The 17,622-nt window shown below is 39.0% G+C and overlaps 1 protein-coding gene across 4 annotated transcripts; it reads left to right on the top strand.

Moving 5' to 3' along the window:
* The first annotated feature begins 1,352 nt into the window (after positions 1-1,352).
* LOC128026302 (eukaryotic translation initiation factor 3 subunit A) lies at positions 1,353-12,965 on the top strand. 4 transcript variants are annotated; one of them, XM_052613274.1, is made up of 23 exons: positions 1,353-1,576; positions 2,154-2,344; positions 2,887-3,023; positions 3,274-3,437; positions 3,644-3,843; positions 4,554-4,762; positions 4,957-5,128; positions 5,226-5,330; positions 5,645-5,743; positions 5,854-5,970; positions 6,435-6,620; positions 6,709-7,056; positions 7,178-7,282; positions 7,433-7,546; positions 7,836-7,958; positions 8,131-8,284; positions 8,427-8,608; positions 9,055-9,111; positions 9,227-9,309; positions 9,410-9,948; positions 10,386-10,518; positions 11,151-11,311; positions 12,323-12,965. In XM_052613274.1, exons 1-23 carry the CDS (start codon positions 1,528-1,530, stop codon positions 12,502-12,504), a joined length of 3,810 nt encoding a protein of 1,269 aa, XP_052469234.1. In that variant the 5' UTR covers positions 1,353-1,527; the 3' UTR covers positions 12,505-12,965. The 4 variants fall into 4 exon arrangements, with proteins under 4 accessions (XP_052469234.1, XP_052469236.1, XP_052469238.1 ...); XM_052613276.1 differs by having other exon boundaries at positions 1,355-1,576; positions 9,410-9,933; XM_052613278.1 differs by lacking the exon at positions 9,055-9,111 and having other exon boundaries at positions 1,355-1,576; positions 9,410-9,933.
* Positions 12,966-17,622: the final 4,657 nt, after the last annotated feature.

Here is a 17,622-nt window from a genome sequence, read left to right as displayed (position 1 = left end):
CCATTCCACTATTTGAGTGGGCCTTTACTCCTATGGGACATTCTAGGCAAAAGCAAGGGCTATAGTGTCCATTATGCAATGAGATAGCCTCTGCTTTGTAACCAGTAGTCCTTTAGAGGGACGTCCGAAACATATGAAACAGGCAAGAGCACTCCACATACACTCCAAGAGCCCAGAACAGGTAGAGTGGATTGGGACCCTGCTCATCCTCTGAACTGGGAAGAACCAAAAGGGTAATGACTAAGGATAAGTCCCAGGTCGTCACAGTATGTGAACGAGGCAGATTAAACCCCCGGCTCCCCACAAAAACGTAATTCTTGCAGACTGACAGGCTGCCAAATATACATTGAGCATGGAAGGTGTGTTTTTCAGCAAGTCATCAACTTTTACAGGAAGGTTAACACGGATGACACATTACAATAAGATAGGTCCTCATTCCATGCACACCAGTAAGAAAAGGGCCATTTAATTGGGAGAGCAGACTGAGGGAGGACCACCTTCATGAAAGATGGTGATCTGCAAGTGAAGCAAGGCGAGACTCATTCTCTCGCAGTGAGAGCACTCTGTCCCTGTGAGGGCTACCCAGGCAAGCCACACTCTCACCGTGCCCATCTGAGTCAAGCAGGGTTCCCTGCATGAGCCACACATGTGATGCAACATTTGCAACAATGCTGCATGAAATTTGCTCTTATTGTCATCAGATGGTATGGCCACAGGGGAAGCACTTGTTGGTAGTTGACGTTCTTTTGCTGCTGCGGCTTTTCTACGCAAGGAGGCTTCAAGCTTCTTGCTTCGGCTTCAGAGTCCATTTAGGAAATTATCTTTGCACCGAAGGAGAAAAAGTCTGATGAAATGGTGCTGAAAGCTGACTTATAGCAGTTGGCCCCTCTCCTTTTGGCGGGGTGAAGCACCATTTGTTTGTGCAGGCAGCTACATGAATGTGAAGAAATCAGGATCCAGTATTTAGAGTAAACACAAGTTTACCTCATAGGCAAGACTCTTCGAAAGGGAAACTAGAATATATGTACAAATACAAATGCTTAGATTGTAATAATAGTACACAGATTAATTTTCATGAATTACTAATGATTACAATATATAGTATTTTTTTAAGGGTTAGGGCTCTGTGTATCCTATTGATAATTTCTGAGAAAAATACTGAAAGGTCAAATATTAAGGTCAGCCATAACAATGCCCCCTTATAAAATGTGTAATATTTAAAAAAAAAAAAAAAGGGAAGAAAAAGAAACAGTGTCAAATAGCAATAAAGACTCGTCTTGGGAAAAATTTCATAACTTGTGATTTTATTGCAAACTATATTTAAGTATCATGTCTGTCATCTGAACTGCAGACAGCGGGGAGGAAGCGTGTACGCGCACATACGGGAACTCTCGTCTCCGTCGCAGTTCACGTGCGTGCGCTAGTCCTTTCTTGCTTGCGCGGCTAGGAGTCACGGCGCGGATGGACAGGCAGAGTCAATAAAATAGCCTCGACTATCTGAAAACTGCCTGCTAGCAAGCCATAACAATGCCAGCTTATTTCCAGAGACCGGAGAACGCTCTTAAGCGTGCAAACGGTGAGTGAATATTGTCGGCGGCCGTCTCTGGAGCTGTAGTCGTGAATTAGCCGTTAGCTCGATATGGCGCGTGCTGGAGTAGCCATATTCCTAGCAGGCCGGATGTCACAGTTGCTAGGCCCGTGTGTCACGTATGATGCAGCATATTAAATCTCATTTATTACTGTGTCATATATTATTCATCTACTTACCGTACTCCGAGAAAGGACAAGTTTATTAAGTATAGATATTTTGCACACTTACTGATAAAATAAAGACAGAGAGCGTTTTTGTTAATGCTACCATGTGTGTTAGCAAGCTTTTCCATTCCGCTAGCTTAGCAGTGACGACTATCAGTATACACTGAAAAAATCCTTAAAGCTGTAACAGTCTTGCTTATTCGATATCATAGTCAGCCGTAAATAACCTATTTGTGTTGAAAGTGGTATTTGAGGGCTGTATGATTCGTAAATACTTAAGGAAGATCATGAAACATTTTTCAGTGATTCAGGCCCATCTGGATGCTTTATATCATGTAATAAATCAACACATTCTCAAAGAGTGTGCTGGTCATGACCGTATTGTTTTTTTCCCCCAGAGTTTCTTGAAGTTGGTAAAAAGCAGCCAGCTTTGGATGTGCTCTACGATGTCATCAAGAGCAAAAAACACCGAACATGGCAGAAGATACACGAGCCGATCATGTTCAAATACCTCGAGCTCTGTGTGGACCTGCGCAAGAGCCACTTGGCAAAGGAGGGACTGTATCAGTACAAGAACATCTGTCAACAGGTTTGATACCATAATTATTATATACTTGAGCAAAAAATAGAACATGTATTGTAGAGTCTTGCATGAAAATCATCTATATCCTAAATGCACGTTATAGATCTAATAAATATGCTTGTGATTAGGTAATTAAAAAAAAAAAATGTCCAATGTTTTTGCTTTAGTGTTTAATCAAAATGTCATAAAACAACAGACTTCTCTCTGGTGATTTTTGCAGGACTTCTCTAAACTTTTAATCCACTTAAAATTTGTGTTCTTCTGGCTCAAAGTCTAATCAAAAACTAATGAATAGAACACAACCTATTTTTTAAATTATTTTTCAATAATCCATTACATTCAAGTGAACGTCACAATATGAAAAAATATTTTGCTGCTTCTGTTTCATTATGACTTTAAAGTATAGTAATTTGTGTCATAGTGCTTTTGCAGTCATTTTTTGTTGTAAAGTTTACATCTATTTTCTGTACAGGCGAAATAACGACTAGTCAATTGTAAGTTCTGTCCTTCAGTCCAAATGACTGACTGCTCCTCTGCTTGTGCTTCAGGTGAATATCAAATCTCTGGAGGATGTGGTCCGTGCTTACCTGAAACTTGCAGAAGAGAAGACTGAGACAGCGAAAGAGGAGTCTCAGCAGATGGTGCTGGACATTGAGGATCTGGACAACATTCAGACCCCAGAAAGGTACAGGATCCTAAAGGCTCTAACAGTTCTTTCCTACTGATGTGTCTATAGTAAATTGCTATTTTTTTATCTTTTTATTATTAGTGCAATTTATATATAATTTCAGAATTTCACTACATTACACTAAATGCAGACAAAACATGTTCAGTCTTCGTTTGAAGGGAATGGTTCTATCAATGTGATTGTGTTCTGTAAAAGATTATCTGAAGCGCTGACTGTTGTTGTTTTTATTTTTTCTTATGTTTTTCAGTGTTCTGTTGAGTGCCGTCAGTGGTGAAGACACTCAAGACCGCACTGACAGACTTCTGCTTACACCTTGGGTCAAGTTCCTGTGGGAGTCGTACCGCCAGTGCCTGGACCTGCTAAGGAATAACTCCAAAGTGGAGCGCCTTTACCATGACATTGCTCAGCAAGGTTAGTGTAAAGCCCATCTAACACAAAAACATTTGCGCTTGGGAGTTTTAGCATATGGTACAGATAATGGTTTATGTGTAGAATTATGGAACATGGACCTGTAGAATTAGTACGGCATTGTATTATATATGGTAATCGTGTTATATGATACCTAACATGTATATTCTTCTGTGCGCAAATTTATAACACAAATGTTTCTTCTTCAGCGTTTAAGTTTTGCCTGCAGTACACCCGTAAAGCAGAGTTCCGTAAGCTGTGTGACAACCTGCGAATGCACCTGGGACAGATCCAACGACATCACAACCAGAGCACTGCTATTAACCTGAACAATCCTGAGAGCCAGTCCATGCATCTCGAGACACGTCTGGTCCAGCTGGACAGCGCTATTAGCATGGAGCTGTGGCAGGTGTGTGTACTTCCTACTGTATGAAACTAAAGCGAGGTATGGTCTTCTGTATCTGAGCTAATTATATTCAGTCACATGCACGCAAACACCCTTGTGTTATTTTTACATAAACTTGTATGGATTTTACTACTTGGACTTTTCCTAAACATCTTGCCAAACTGAAATGAATTGTTTAACTTTTCTGAAGTGTTTTTGTTATTCAGATATGTTGTATATAATAGTTTAATTACTTCTAAGGTTTATAGGGGTTTTAAGATGTAGCCTAATTAGCGATTTGATTTGAATAATTAAGTTACTTATTGAGTATCTGTTACTTTTCAGACAGAGTAATAAGTAATTTAAATACAATATTGATGACATAATTAGTAATAGTAATTAATTTTTGAAAGTAACTCACCTACCACTGCTAGGCACCAATGTACAAAAGACTATATTATTGTTTATAACGTAATATAAATATATTCAGTTCAGTACGGTCTTCATTTATGCTGCTGCTGTCAAACTTTGTACAGTGCAAAGGAGATTGCTTTACATTCACAAAACAAAACTATTGATAACTGAAAAAGATAGATGGGATGGGTTTCATTTGTGAGGAAAAAAAATTACATCCTGCCTTTTTGCACTATACACTTATTGGTTCTTCTTAGTTGCACAAGCTTTAATGACTTACTGGTTATACCGGTTGCTTACGTTCTTTGTAATCAACACAGGAAGCATTCAAAGCAGTTGAAGACATCCATGGATTGTTTGCCCTCTCAAAGAAGCCCCCTAAACCCCAGCTTATGGCCAATTACTACAATAAGGTGTCCACTGTATTCTGGAAGTCTGGCAATGCCTTATTCCATGCCTGCACCCTACACCGACTTTATCACCTCTCCCGGGAAATGCGCAAGAACCTTACCCCAGATGAGATGCAGAGGTGAGCATTAAATAAGAGCAATCATCAGCTTGAACAAGGTGTCTTTTTTTTTTTTTTTTTTTTTGTGTTATAATTTTGCTGCAATTTTACTGTACGTATCCATTTCTTGAAATCAGAAAGTTTTGCTTGATTATTTATTAGTTGATTGAGACTTGCTTCGAAGTATCAATTGCTGTGTGTTTTATTTAATTCAGAATGTCCACTCGAGTGCTTTTGGCCACTTTGTCTATTCCCATCACCCCTGAGCGCACCGATATCGCTCGTCTGTTGGACATGGATGGCATCATTGTAGAGAAACACCGCAGACTGGCTACTTTGCTTGGCCTTCAGTCTCCACCCACTCGCCAGAGTCTCATAAATGACATGGTAATATATTTTCTGTCCATTAATTTTTGTAATCCCTTAAATTTATGGTTTATTAAAAAAAGTTTGAGAACCTTTTTGCGCATTACTTTTGTCATAGGTGAGATTCAACCTGCTTCAGTATGTTGTTCCTGAAGTTAAAGAGCTCTACAACTGGTTGGAGGTGGACTTCCACCCTCTAAAACTTTGTGGAAGAGTGACTAAGGTGAGTGACACTTGATTTATTTGCCACATTAGAATTATATCATGTGACTAATGTCTATTCCAGTCAGTGTTTTTTTTCTTTTTCTGAGCTTATAAGAATCATGTACATATCCACGGTAAAATAAAACAAACATTTGCTCATGCTAAACATTAAAACTCTATTAACTATTGACTTTCATAAACTTAAATGTTAAGAAGAGTGGTTCATTTGTTAGACCATTTTGGCACAGCAGTCTTCAGTGTTATAGTGTTCTTGATGTCAACAAATACTAAAGATATATTCATGTAGTGTATGTGTTCTTGCTGCTGCTTTAGGTGCTGAACTGGGTGAGGGACCAGGTTGAGAAAGAATCTGACCTGCAGCATTACGTTCCTCACTTGCAGAACAACACCATCCTCAGACTGCTACAACAGGTGGATTTGATCATCTTCCCCCAAACTTTTAATAATTACTTGGAGAATCTGTGCATGCTCCATTCTTCTGCAGATCTTAAAATCTTGTCTTCTTGGTTTTAATATTCCAGGTGGCTCAGATCTACCAGAGCATTGAGTTCAGCAGGTTAGCATCTCTGGTACCATTCGTCGATGCTTTCCAGCTGGAGCGCTCAATTGTTGATGCAGCACGGCACTGTGACCTACAGGTATGGCCAAAAAAAAATACTGTTTATCTTCCCCACACAATCTCTAAGGGGGCTTTTACAATGGGCACGTTTGCTGCGGTTCGAGCCCTGGTGCGATTGTTCCTGGTTGCATTTGCTACATCGAATATACTGCAGGCTCACTCTTGTGTTTTATTGACGATAATATATTGTAATCTGCAAAAACACATGTGCAGGTTACTTTACTCCCTGAACAAGTGCAAACCTGAGTCTGTGATGTTTTCATATTCATGTGAACCACGCAAGAGGCCGAGTGCAACCGAACTCCGACCACCTCCTTCAGGCAGTCTCGGGACCACGTTCTCATTAACAATTTTTCATGTGAACCTTGCTCTGTTTTGAACTAAATTGCCATTTTGAAAGCCCCCTGAATCAATGTGGTCAAGGAGACTCTCCCGATTGTCCAGATTATTGTAGTGACTTAAAATTTGTGTATTTACCAAAAGGTACGCATTGATCATACATCTCGTACACTGAGTTTTGGCTCCGATCTGAACTATTCTACCAAAGAGGATTCTCCAGTAGGCCCATTCCTACAGAACATGCCCTCTGAACAGATACGCAATCAACTCACTGCCATGTCATCCTCCTTGGCCAAAGCCATCCAGGTCATCAAACCTGCCTCCCTAATGGTAAGACTACTGCTAAGTTTAATCGATTATCTCTCTGCTGGTTAGTGCTATATTTCAGTTTCCTCATCAGCTCTAATTTTGCCCACAGCAAGAACACGAGGAACAGAGTCAGCAGGCCATCACATCCTACCTGAAGAATGCCCGCAAAGAGCATCTGCGCATCCTTGCTCGCCGTCAAACGATTGAGGAACGAAAAGAGCGTCTGGAGAGCCTCAACATCCAGAGGGAGAAAGAGGAGCTGGAGCAACGCGAGGCAGAGCTGCAGAAAGTGCGCAAGGCCGAGGAAGAGCGTCTTAGACAGGAGGCCAAAGAGCGAGAAAAGGAGCGCATCATGCAAGAACACGAGCAAATCAAAAAGAAGACCGTGCGTGAGAGACTGGAGCAGATCAAGAAGACTGAGCTGGGAGCCAAGGCCTTTAAAGACATTGATATTGAGGTACTCAATTTGTCAGGGAAGTGGGCGTTTAGAACACGCCAGACTGTTTGATTTTTATATGTCGACTGTGTTATCAGTGGAAAACTTTATTTTTTATTTAATTGTTAATTTTATGTTGTAGGATCTGGAAGAGCTGGACCCTGACTTCATCATGGCCAAACAGGTAGAACAACTAGAAAAAGAGAAGAAAGAGCTTCAGGAGCGTCTGAAAAACCAGGAAAAGAAGGTATAGCTTCCATTAAATATTTATGTAGTATTTTAGTATTGTAAATATGTTGGTAAATATTTTGAAAGTAAAAGGATTAGTTAATTCTTTGCAGCTGAGTAGATGATATCTGAATATTACACTGAAGTGATGCTGATATGCATATTCCAGATCGACTACTTTGAGAGAGCCAAGCGCCTTGAGGAGATTCCTCTGATCAAGAAAGCCTATGAGGAGCAGCGCATCAAAGACATGGAGTTATGGGAGCTGCAGGAGGAAGAGAGGGTAATAATCACATACTGCTTTTTGCACTTTTCAGAATCTGGTCCATGTTTACATTTTTTTGCTAAAAAAAAAAAAAAAAAAAGTCTCAATCCCCCCCAATTTACTTAAACATACTTTCACTTTAACTGTAGTTTGAAATCTTTCTTTCGGCACTACTTGGCCATTGTCTGGTTATAGTTTGATTCAGTCATTTATAAGGATCACCCAAATGAGGACATGTTGAAAAATATAATCGTGCCATGTTTATTGTAATTGAAGCTAAAGGTTATTGTGCCTGTCTGTTGCTCAGATCAGCAATATGAAGATGGAGCGTGAGAAGGCGCTGGAGCACAAACAGAGAATGTCAAGGATGATGGAGGACAAGGAGAACTTCCTGTCTAAAATTAAAGCTGCTCGAAGCTTCATTTATGAGGTAAACAATTTCAAGTGTAATTTATTCCGTTAATGTTTTACAGATCATAAATTTGCTTTCAGTAGTTAGTATAAACATTGTATAAGATGTTTTAGTAGTAGCATAAAGTCTTTGACGGTTAAAATGTTGATGCTCAAGGTAGCTAAGATTTGATCATTTCTCCTGTACCCAGGAAAAACTCAAGCAGTTCCAAGAACGTATGGTTGAGGAGAGGAAGAAGCGTCTTGAGGAGCGAAAGAAGCAGCGCAAGGAGGACCGGCGAAAGGCCTTCTATCTCCAGAAAGAAGAGGAAGCTCAGAGAATCCATGAGGAACAGCTCAAAAAAGGTACTTATTTGCTGTTCATCAACCTCAGTTAACGGTTGAAACATTAAACAATACTTTTTAAAAATGTTAATATCTTATTTGATGTATTAACTTTTGCTCTCCTCTTTTCATTTTTGATTTTATCTTTGATTTTGTGTTTTAGAGCGGGAAGAGCGGGAACGCTTGGAACAGGAGCAGAGAGAAGAGGAAGAACGCGAATACCAGGAGCGCCTGCGTAAGCTGGAGGAACAGGAGCGAAAGCAGCGTGCCCGGCAACAGGAAATTGAGGAGCGTGAACGCCGCAAGGAAGAGGAAAGGAAGGCACCAGAAGAAAAACCCACCAAGGTAACTCATAAGAATCCTGTGTCAAATGTGTTATACACTATCAGTACCATTGAATAAAAAGTTTAAAAGAACAGCATTTGTTTGAAATAGAAATCTTTATTTATTTTTATTTAATGCACCCTTAGTCTTTCATAGTCCTTCAGGTTGAACAGACCAGTGTGTAAAACTCTCGGACGTATTTTAAAGATTCTATGTCGCAAACTTTATATCTTTCACATACTTAGAAAACCCAACGTTTAGTTGATCCTGACAAGCGCTGTTCGTCACAGTTGTAATCGCAATGCTTCTTTCGTGAGGGGGTTTTTCGCCACGGTATCTTCGTTTCCAGGTGGAACGTTAAAGAACGCGTCACAAACGTCTCTGGGAAATCCTGTAGAGTTCAACCAATCTGATAATGACTTTGACATTCCTGAAGTGTTTCCACTTTTGTGTCCCATATGCATTAGACATTTAGCCAACGGTCCGTGGGCGTGACGTCTGAGGCTGAGACTAATGCACCCTTGGTGAAGAGTATTAATTTTTTTGAAAAAAATAAATGCTGTATACTTCTGTTTTTAACAAGATAAGCAATGGATTGTAGTTATTTCTTGGTTTAAATTTGAATCTTTTTCTTTGCAGGACTGGGGTGAACGGGAAGAAGGAGGCGGCTGGAGGAAGCGTGGTGAGGGTGAATCAGAATGGCGACGTCCTGTTGCTGACCGGTGAGTTTCCACATTAATTGATAACCTGATGCTCAAGGAAAAAGGTTAAAAACGAATGAAGAGAATTGATTTTAATTAAAAAAAAAAAAAATTCTCCCAGTGTTTGGCGTCAAGAGGGGAATGAAGGCCGTGAAGACAATGATCGGGAAGACCATGACCGTGAAGTGCCCTTCCGAAGAGGAGGAGAAAGCTCTCGTCGTGGTGGTGGTTCAGATGACAAAGGACTCCGCCGTGGCTTTGATGAGGAACGAGGTCCGCGCCGAGGAGTTGACGATGACCGTCTGCCCAAACGGGGCTTTGATGATGACCGTGGTCCCAGGAGGGTCTTTGACGATGACCGAGGTCACCGAAGAGGTGATGATGACCGTGGACCAAGGCGTGGAATGGATGATGACCGAGGCCCCAGACGAGGTGATGATGACCGTGGCCCAAGAAGAGTCTTTGATGATGAGCGTGGGCCCCGTAGAAACATGGATGAACCCAGAGGGCCCCGACGTGGGGCAGATGATGACTGGGGCCCCAGAAGAGGAGGGGATGATGAGAGGGGAGGCCGCAGGGGTATGGATGACTCTGGACCACGTCGTGGAGATGACCCTAGACCCTGGAAACCTCTTGGGAGACCAGGTGTGATCTCCGATGGTAGCTACGTTTCTCTTTTTCTCGCTGAGGGCATGCTCCCAAATATGTGTGTTAAAGGGGTCATATCACAAGGAATCAAATTTTCCTGTCACGATGCAATCATCTTTAATGGAAGCATGGGACAGTTTAAACCCACAGCTTGTTATTAAGCTCAGCATTGGTTTGAAAGGTATAGCAAAAAAAAAAAAAACATTATTCTGGAGGTCAGAGGAAGGATTAGTGGAAACCTAAGTAAGAGAGGGGAAAAAGACCACTTACTGATATAAGTGGGCCTTTATTTATTTATTTAATGACCCCTTTATATTGTATTTAATTAATGAAATGTAGTTTTTTGTTAACTGTAGTTAGTTCAGTTGTTTTTTTTTTTTTTTAAATGATACTCATTTGCATGTCTTTTTTTTTTGTTTGTTATCCGATTACTCTGTAACCTTTTGTAGGTGGATGGAGAGAGCGAGAGAAAGCTCGGGAAGAAAGCTGGGGACCTCCTCGTGATACTGACCATGATGATGGTGAGCGTGAAGGAGATGACCGTCATGAGGGAGACCGATTTAGAGATCGACGCCCTCCAAGGTAAAAAATAAAACAAATTATATGTAAATAAAACTAATTAATATTTATAGGGGTGAGGATGGAAAAATAAAAGTTTCTAAAGGCTTTTCTGTTTTGAATTCTTCATATGAAGAGTCTCAGCAGCTCTTTTTTTTCCTTTAGATTTAAATGATTTAAGAAAAGTCTATAATTATCGTTTTAGGGGTGGAAATGGTAAAATAGGAATCGCCTTAAGGCCTATTGTGATTATTAAAGTTCAAAAGGATATGACGTGGGCGCTTATTGTTTCAAAGTAAAAAACATTGCACTGTTGCGTATTCTTCTGTTGCGTATTCGTAGGCTTGTGGTTTCAAAGCAGTTCACATTTATGCCATGCAATTGCTTATGATGCACTTCTGATGAATTATCGCAATGTTTGTCATGATGTTTACATTGTAATCTGTTGTAGATGGTTATTTAAGTGCATGGTTGCATTTTGAATGAGCATCTGAAAGTTGTACAGAATAGATATGCATACATTTTTTTTCATGATTTAATATTTAGGTTACACCCTAATTATAATAAAACTATTTTTTTTTTTACTGATTCTGTTTTGCTTAGCAGTATTAAGTCCTAATGTGCTAAGTTTAATGTGAATGTGTGTGCATGTTCAGGGAAGAAGGGGGTGGCTGGAGAAGAGGTGGTGGTGAGGAGCAGAGCAGTTGGCGTGACTCTCGCCGTGAAGAATTTGACCGTGGTGAACGCCGTGACGTGAGGGACCGCAGAGATGACCGAGACCGTGAACCCAGAGCCCCCCAGAGAGAGCTTGATGAAGGTTAGTCTTATGATCTGCCTTAAACATCTTCAAAGGTGCAATCATATATTTTTCATCTAAGTTTGCACATAGATGCAACCTATTTATTTATTTTTTTATTTTTTTTGGACCTATTTGAGTAAAAGCTTCACATTTTGTCTTGATGAAACCGCTGTATCAGTGGCCCAGGAAAAGCTGTTTTATAGTGTGGAGTCATGAGTAACGAGTTATAATAGAAATGATAGAATTTTAAAGCACTAATACTTAAACTAAATTGCAGAAGTAAATCTTACAGAACAAGCTAACTCAAGTGGCAGCTACAAATGCACGATACCACAGCAGTGCAAAATGCCTCAAACGTAGCCATACTGGTTCAACACTTTTCCTCTGCATGGTACAGTTTGGCACGGCTGTATCATTACCAAAAGGTGACGTGTAAACCCTGCTGAACACTGATTGGTCGAAGAGATTTGTCATTACCTGCGTCTTTGAACTTGCGACAAGAGACACTAGGACCACTTGGTTAAATCAACAGTGGATCAAACACAACTTTTTTGAATGAGTGTACATTTTTTATAAAAGGATAGCTGTTCTGTGGTCTGTTGAGGAAGTACAGATGTTCCTCTTGTTGATCGTCAGGAAGCGAATCCAGTGAGAGCTTGATGGGACGGTGCGGAAGGAAAAAAGTTTAATGAAGTCAATAATCCCACCCACTCTAAAGCGGTACTAAACTGCAGTGGAAATGCGAGCCGAGCTGTACCATGCGTACTAAGCACCATTATTCATCCCGAAGTCTGAAAATTCCACTTGAATCCAATAACATCCATGTTATTTATTGATATTTTTGTTTCAAACAAAACAGGATAAGCAGTTCTGTTTAAAAGAAGCCGTAAATAACATAAGGCAGACTTCATGCATTCGTGACAGCAGGTGTCAGTATAAAGTCCAAAACCATGTGACAGCTGATCCAGTGAATATGCTTGAGGTACCTTTAAAAGGTCCGGTTCTTACATCTTAATTCCTAATTCAAAGGTGGTTCATGGCGTCGTGGTGGAGATGAGCGCAAGGACGAAAGAGAAGCTCCTCCCAGACCACGCGAACGGGACCGTGATGGCGGTGAGAAGAGCACCTGGCGCTCTGACAAAGATAAGGAAAATCTGCGCCGGATCAAGAACGAGACAGATGATGATGGCTGGACCACTGTCCGCCGCTAATGATAAAGCATCAAAAATTTCTTTTTTTTTGGCTAGATGTTGTACTAAGCCTTGATGTGTTCTCTAATCAGTACAGATCACTGCTTACATTAACATGAAATACAAGCTTTGCCATAAAATCACAACACTTGCAATGGGTTTTCAGACATGGCAAATTATATTTCAACCCTTTTTAATAACTTACATTTGAAAAGTATCTCATTCCTTTTTGTTATGCATGCTTAGAGGATTAAATTGGTCACACAAAATTACGTAGATGTTTTTTCTTTGAGGTGCGGATGTTGTAGAACATGAACGCTTATGCAGACATGATGTCAAAGTTGTGGAGATGAGGTTTTGAGATGAAATCATCAGGTTCTCTTTGCAGCTGTCCATGCTGTAGTTGCTGCTTATGCTGTGGTTGTATGCCCTCTAGAAATATGAAAAAAAAACTTTATCAATAAAGTCATTTGCTCATTAAATTTCTGTTATTTCATTCTTATACTGCAGAAAACAATATCATGATTTTTGTGTCAAATGAAACCGGAATAAGAACCCGTGGTTATGTTAGTAAACCTCAGACCTTATCAGCAGTTCATCATTTTGGCCACTAGGGGTCAGCTAAATCTCAGCAGTGTTTTCTGATCCCTAGACGGCTCTCCATGAATGAACCAAGAACAATTGATTTGGATCCCTGTAATCTATTCATTTATTCTGTTGTTAATAGAAAACAATAGCGTTTAATACATGATGTTGGTCCTCCTGGTTGATACATTAAAAAGGTATAGTGAAAAAATGTTGCAGTCTTCAGTGATTTTTTTTCTTTCTAACGATACATTGCTATATATATTTATTATACTGCTATAATAAAAATGCAGACAATTCTAACAATGGATTGCTATAGCAGTATAATAAATATATAATAAAATACTTAGTGGCTCTTGGTTAAACTAACTGGGGCAGGAGGACCACACGCACACGTTGATAAAAGGTAATCCTGGGTAAACCTCATCAATGTGAGTTCTTAGTTTCATGCATTGATTTATTTGGATCGTGATTCTTCCCGCTGCGAGGGTGATAAACTTTTGCTCGCATTATATCATTATGCAGAAAAGACTAGAAGAAAGAAACAATTATGTCAGCGGTCTTTGTTGCATTCTAGTGGAAAATCCACGATTAATGCCAATAATCCCACAATTGGAGCCTCAAATTCCCATGCCAGAGGTTATGAACTCCCAAACTAGATTAGACTCTTATATTTGCTAAGACCTACTGTGAAGTTTGACCACGGGTCACCGTGTGTAAACTCCGCCAATCTCGAGCTTGGAGGGATGCTGCTTCTGAATGTGAGATATATTCCTCTACACGGCTTTAACACGGCTCTATCGTCTAATCTGTGCATCTGCCACCCAGTGCCATTTATTAAGAGAGTCGTATTTTAGTCTAATTCCATTCATTAACATGAATTTATAAACTGCGATTTGGAAACAATGTTTTAAAGATTTCACAAGTTTAGTCTTGCAGTTGCAGAAAGAGTTTATAAAATAACGTAAACAAAAAATACGGCCATTACGGAATGGGACGTTAGGGAAACGGACATTATAATAGAAAAAATCTTGAATGCTTCTTGTTAAGTCTTCCAGCTGAACTGTAGCCTATACTTAGTGGCCCAATATTTTATATTGTATGGCTTATAATGTGTGTATTTTACACGTGGTTTGTGTAAGAAAGAAATATTAAATGCATTTCAAATGCTTCATCGAATTTAACGTCCTTTGATGAAAACGACTCGAATTGTTTGAAATGCTTAATATTTCGTAGTTTTTATTTTAAGTTTAAGCACGCGAATTTCATGCGGGATTCGAATGTTTTCGTCATTCACACTTATGCTTAGATAACTTTTGTTTAGATATTTGCAATATGATCGCTGAACTATGTGGATTTTAGCAACATAATTTCGAAGTTCGTTTTCTATGGCCTCAATTGTTTGTTTGTGTGTCTGTGTTAGGTTGTATATTAAATATGGCTATTAGCCTTAAGCAAACGCACATAGCATTACAATTTTTGAAAATTATATATATATATATATATATATATATATATATATATATATATATATATATATATATATATATATATATATATATATATATATAGTTATGCGTGGAGCGAAAAGAGGAGCTCTGAAAGGTAATTTCTTGTCTTGAAAGGTCTTGCACAATACACACTGAATGCATGATTGTAGAAAACGTTTCTATCGCAATTTTTTTCGAAAAAGCTGTTCATGGGAGTCAGTTAAATTTCATAACATCTTTTCAAAATCCATCCACGTAATTATTAGCCTACCGAAAACATTTTTTTAAGGATGGATTAAATAAATAGGCCTAGTTGTGAATAAAGCTCATTGCCTTAGTCTTCTCGCCGGCAACTATTGAACTTTTTCTTTTTTTAATTCTTACACCTAAGACAAATTCCATTGGGGATTGCTACATTGATATGCTGGCACTGGCCGGCTATTGATTAATACAGACAAATTGAAATATGATTAACCCAAACGTGAAAGGTATAAATAGTGAGACCTGTGAAGTTAACGAACTTCATTTAGCCTATCATTATTATTATTGTTACTGATGTTGTTTCTTGGACTTATATTAATATCGTTGGCTATTATCTTAGCCTGTAGGTTGTAGGCCCGCAAAGAGATGCAATGTTTGAGCCACACGGGTTGAGTTTGATCGTGTGAAATTAATGGCGGGATTTGAATGCTTTCGTCATACATACATAGATTCTCTTGAGCTTTTTAGCCTTTGTTCATGGGAGACTTGAAATATTAATAACTGCAGGTGGTTTCATGGACCACGAAGCAAGGCTCTCGATGTCGTTGTAAAAATGACATCGAAAAATTTAGTAAATAGGCAACAGTAGGCCTAAATGTCATGTACAGTAATTTTACAGGGGGAAAAGTAGGCTAATTAGCATTCTAGATAAGCGAGACAATTGCCCTGCTCTTAATTTCTGTGAACGTCCAGGAACTGGCGGAGAGTGCATCTTGTAAAAGGGCCAGTGGATGTCGCACTATCCTTACACTTCAACAGTTTGAGCCCTTCGAAGAGAAGCAGATCTTCAATATCTCCATGTTTTGTTCTTCAGATCAAAAATCGTAATGAGGTACAATTTCTAAATTGATTCAAATACCCTGTATGCCTACAGCAAATACACAAAAGTCAGACGAATGGGCTTGGCTACTGACACATTTTATTTTGTTTCCCGTTATCTCAACAAATGTGTGCTTCCTACTTTTTAACAAACGATCAGCCTACTTGATATAAAATCAAAATAGTGGCGTGATAATTTGTAGACGAAAAAAAAATGAAAGTTAATGAAAATGTCCAGGAGACACGGCAGCTATTTGAAGTCCAAAAAGTGTAGGCTACCTAACGCCAGCTAACAAATATTTAAAATGTAGCTCATAATGTAGACTACATGTAAACCGAAACATTTACCGCTCGGCCGAGCAGACGAGTAAAACTGAACAATGATAACATTCGAGGCGGGTGAACTGAGTGACCTACACTCCACTGGCAAGAAATAGCCTCTAACAAACTGATAGCCTAATTGCTAATGTAGTCATGCGTAGGAAGATCCACAGTTATTACTCGAATCAAGAAATCACTTGAATATTTGAGCAAGGTTTGTGGAAGGAATATTTTTTTTGAATCCGACAGTCCGAGTCCACTACAGTATGTTTGCTATTCATCATCATAATAATAATGATAATAATAATTATAATAACAATAATATATGCCTTTATATAATAATAATAATTATTATAATTATTATAATTATTATTATTATTATTATTATTAAAGACTCCATTACTCTGTTCTCGATAACACAAACACACACACACACACAAATAATAATAATAGCCTATTTTATAATTATACAAATAAAAATAAAGGAAAGGACACCATATTGTCATGCTGCGTTTGTACGTTAAACCAATAACCTAGCTGTTCACTATGCATTCATTTTGACAAATAGGGGGTGTTGAGAGCTATAAGTAAAATTATTCAAGTGAATAATGAATGCAATAAATGTGGACCTGTTTTGTAAACCCATAGGCCTACTGAACATATGCGTTCACTGCAGTTCCAAAACACTTGCATTTTAAAATTAGCCTATATCAAATGCGAGTTTGTCTCGTGGACAGAAATCCAGAATGGTAGTTGTACTGATTATTTTTATTTATTTATTTATTTATTTTGTTATATCATCGGTAGAAATATTACTGATATTTATGCACGTTCTTTTTTTATGTGTAGCCATATGGCCGACAAAAATTGCTCTATTTGACAACACATAATTACGTGGTGAATGATAATGTAATGCTCTATGAGATTGATCTGAACGTGAAAAGTAAAAGTAGAAGTAAAAAGAATATAAAGCGTTATTAAAATGTCACCGAACAACCTCACACCCCGCAAAACAGAGTCCAAAACCCAAGAGATCCCGTTGACAACTGTGTACCTGAACTTTTGAGATGCAGTATGCACATTAGTAACCCATAATGGGATTTAACTCCACCGATTTAATGAGTAGTTAGAGGGTAATAGACTCTTGTAGTAATACGACAAACAAACAGAGCTGAAAATATTGTCTGTCTAATAAGCCTCATCCTTGTCTCCTGGCCAATAGAGAAAGAGAGTCTCTCATAAACTAATCAAAAACCCATCGGAGAAAATGAAAACGCGGAGAGACAATAGGCTAAAGAGGTGGGCGTTATACAGGCCCACCGAAATACCAGAGAGTAGTTGTCTACATTCAAAAAGTTTGATATGCACAAAGATTGTCATTTGAACTGATTATTTCATGACAGAATTTCATTGATTACAGTCATTTGTTTAAACGACTCTGCATTTATACTTTTGTAGTCGAGTTGGATACAAATCAGCATGTAAACGTGCAGCGGTTAAGCACTGAGGTGCTGGATAACAGCGAGTAAAAGCATCATGTGTGCGACACAAATACATGCTGAAGTAGCTACCTCGAGTCTCTCAATGGGATCAGCTGCGTATGTAAATTGCTCCACAGCTCTGTTTCTGGGCGAATCCGTTCCGTTTTGCTTGAATCCGCCTC

The sequence above is a fragment of the Carassius gibelio genome, chromosome A13, assembly GCF_023724105.1.
Source record: "Carassius gibelio isolate Cgi1373 ecotype wild population from Czech Republic chromosome A13, carGib1.2-hapl.c, whole genome shotgun sequence".
Classification (NCBI taxonomy): domain Eukaryota; kingdom Metazoa; phylum Chordata; class Actinopteri; order Cypriniformes; family Cyprinidae; genus Carassius; species Carassius gibelio.
Note: the sequence above shows the minus strand (reverse complement) of the source record. Positions and strands in the feature narration are given on the sequence as shown.

Bases quoted from the DNA above. Each gene is read 5' to 3' on its own strand.
- LOC128026302 (XM_052613274.1), top strand. From the start codon at position 1,528: ATGCCAGCTTATTTCCAGAGACCGGAGAACGCTCTTAAGCGTGCAAAC. The intron at 5,331-5,644 runs GTGAGTGACACT...CTGCTGCTTTAG, and splicing joins TTTGTGGAAGAGTGACTAAG to GTGCTGAACTGGGTGAGGGA. The intron at 10,519-11,150 runs GTAAAAAATAAA...GTGCATGTTCAG, and splicing joins AGAGATCGACGCCCTCCAAG to GGAAGAAGGGGGTGGCTGGA.